Source organism: Chlorella variabilis (assembly GCF_000147415.1).
Source record: "Chlorella variabilis unplaced genomic scaffold CHLNCscaffold_2, whole genome shotgun sequence".
NCBI classification, from domain to species: Eukaryota; Viridiplantae; Chlorophyta; class Trebouxiophyceae; order Chlorellales; family Chlorellaceae; genus Chlorella; species Chlorella variabilis.
The window spans coordinates 2063293-2065524 of record NW_005435086.1 but is presented as its reverse complement, the minus strand read 5'-3'; the positions used below and the strand labels follow the sequence as shown (position 1 = coordinate 2065524).

The following is a 2232-nucleotide window of genomic DNA, read 5'->3' as shown; positions in this document are numbered from 1 at the left end:
GGGCAGCTGCTGGAGGAGGCGGGGTTCACGCGCAACGGAGGGGAGGTGCGGCGCCGCTCGCGCCCACGCTGCCGGCAGCCTGCGATGCTGCCTGCTGCTGGCCCTCGCCGCCGCCTCCCCACGCCGCCGCCCGCATGCGTGCCCCCTCGGCTCCTTCCCACCAACTCACCCGCCTCACACACAAACGCACATGCGCCATCCTCATACCCGCACATGTACCGCGCGCCCCCCCGGCCGCAGGTGATGGTGAGCGGGGTGACGGGCGAGCCCTTCCCTGTGGACATCTACATTGGTGTGGTCTACTACCAGCGCCTTCGACACATGGTGTCAGACAAGTTCCAGGTGGGGCGGCACGGCACGCTATGCGTCCTTCCAGGAGCAGGCGCCGTGGCGCACGGCTGCGGCAGCAGCAGGGCGCGCCAGCATGCAGCCAAACGGGCCCTGAATGGCCACGATGGAACAGGCGTGGCTGCCGCGAGCTGGTCCTTGTCGGCGCCCCGTGTTTTACCACGGACCCCTGCCGCCTCCTGCCTCCTGCCTCCCGCCTGCCCCCGCCCCCGCCGCAGGTGCGCTCCACGGGCCCCATCAACCCGCTCACGCGGCAGCCCATCAAGGGGCGCAAGTTTGGGGGCGGCATCCGGTTTGGCGAGATGGAGCGCGACTCGCTGCTGGCCCACGGCGCCGCCTACCTGCTGCACGACAGGTGGGGGCGGGGAGGGGTCCAGCCCGGGCGCACACGCCGCTGATGTATGTGCTTGTGTCTTCACTGGTGTGTGAATAAACATGTGTGGGACTCACAGGCGTGGTGCGTCTGGTGGTCCCTGCTGCCTGCCTGCCCGACCCTGGCCTCTCGCCTCCCCTCCCCTCCCCCCACACCCCCACCTGTTGTCATCCGCCAGGCTGCACTCCTGCTCCGACTACCACGTCATGGATGTGTGCGCCAACTGCGGCCTCCTCATCAGCGCCGTCAACGTGCCGCACGCGGCGTCGGGTGCGGGGCACGGCATGATGGTGGTGGCTGGCGGCGGTTGTGTGCTGCGGCGCTGTTGTGTTGAGCTGTGTTGTTTGTGGTGGGGATGGCGAGCGTTCGGCCATCCCGAGTCTGTTGGGTCGAGGTGTCCGGCTGCCGGCTGAGCGGGCGTGTGGCGCTGCCTGCTGTGTGCAGACGCGATGGGGGTGCGGGCCACCAGCGGCGAGGCGGGCGGCCGCGGGAACACCACGTGCCGGCTGTGCACCACAGGTGCGCTGAGCACGCTTCGCGCGCCAAGCCGCCTGCTCCTTGGCATGCCCGGTGGCCGCCGCTCTCCTGAGGTCTCACCTTCCGCCAGCGGGCCCCGTCCCTCCCTCTGTGCCTGCCGCCGCTTCCCGCGGCTCATCCTCGCCCCCCGCCACACCGCCACCCACTCCCCGCCACACCGCCCGCCCCGCAGGCAAGTATGTGGAGCGAGTGGCGCTGCCTTACGTGTTCAAGTACCTGGTCAGCGAGCTGGCGGCCATGAACATACGCTGCAGCCTGGACCTCAAGTGAGGAGGGGCGGCCGGCAGGGCGGCGCGCGGCACCGCGGCGGGCGCGGCCCGCGCGGGAGCGGGGGCCAGCAGCGCCGGCCAGCAGCCGGCAGCGCGGCCCTTGCAGAGGAATTCCTGCCCGCGCCGCGCGCCAGGCCATGGCAGCGGCAGGACTAGGTAGCGAGCGAGAGAGTGAGCGACACGTGACAGGCCCGCCTAGCAGCGGCCGCGCCTAGACAGATCCCGCACCACTGGGCATGGCCGGGGCAGCTGAATGTAATGGCAACCATAGGCTGTGTGCGGGTGATCAAGTTACTTGTTTACACGGCAGCGGCACACAGCCCAGCCGGCGCCTCAAACAGAGACGCAGCGGTGTACCAGCTGCGCATCTGAGGCGGGCGTTCCGGTTCCGGCCGGCCCGCCGCTCAGCCTGGCGGTTGCTCCTGCTGCGCCACCTCAGGTCGCTGCCGCTGCCGCTGCTGCTGCTGCTGCGCGTCGGCCCCCTCATCCTCGCTGTCGTCCAGCAGCTCCACACACTCCTCCTGAGCGCCCTCCGGCACAGCAGCCGCAAACAGCGCCGGCACCTCTGTGCCGCAGCCCTGCGGCATGGCAAACACCGCCGCCTGGATCTCCTCCCGCTGGCACTCCAGCGTGACCGCCAGCACCGCCGCCTGCTCCTCGTCTATGGCCGGCAGCGCTGCGGCGCTGCCTCCGCTGCCGCCCGCC

The 2232-nt window shown here is 70.8% G+C and overlaps 1 protein-coding gene across 1 annotated transcript; it reads left to right on the top strand.

The window, feature by feature from the left end:
• Positions 1-243: 243 nt before the first annotated feature.
• CHLNCDRAFT_19065 (hypothetical protein) lies at positions 244-746 on the top strand (the record flags this gene model as incomplete). The annotated part of the gene is made up of 2 exons (XM_005851530.1): positions 244-342; positions 567-746. 2 exons carry the CDS (start codon positions 244-246, stop codon positions 744-746), a joined length of 279 nt encoding a protein of 92 aa, XP_005851592.1.
• Between the last annotated feature and the right edge of the window lie 1486 nt (positions 747-2232).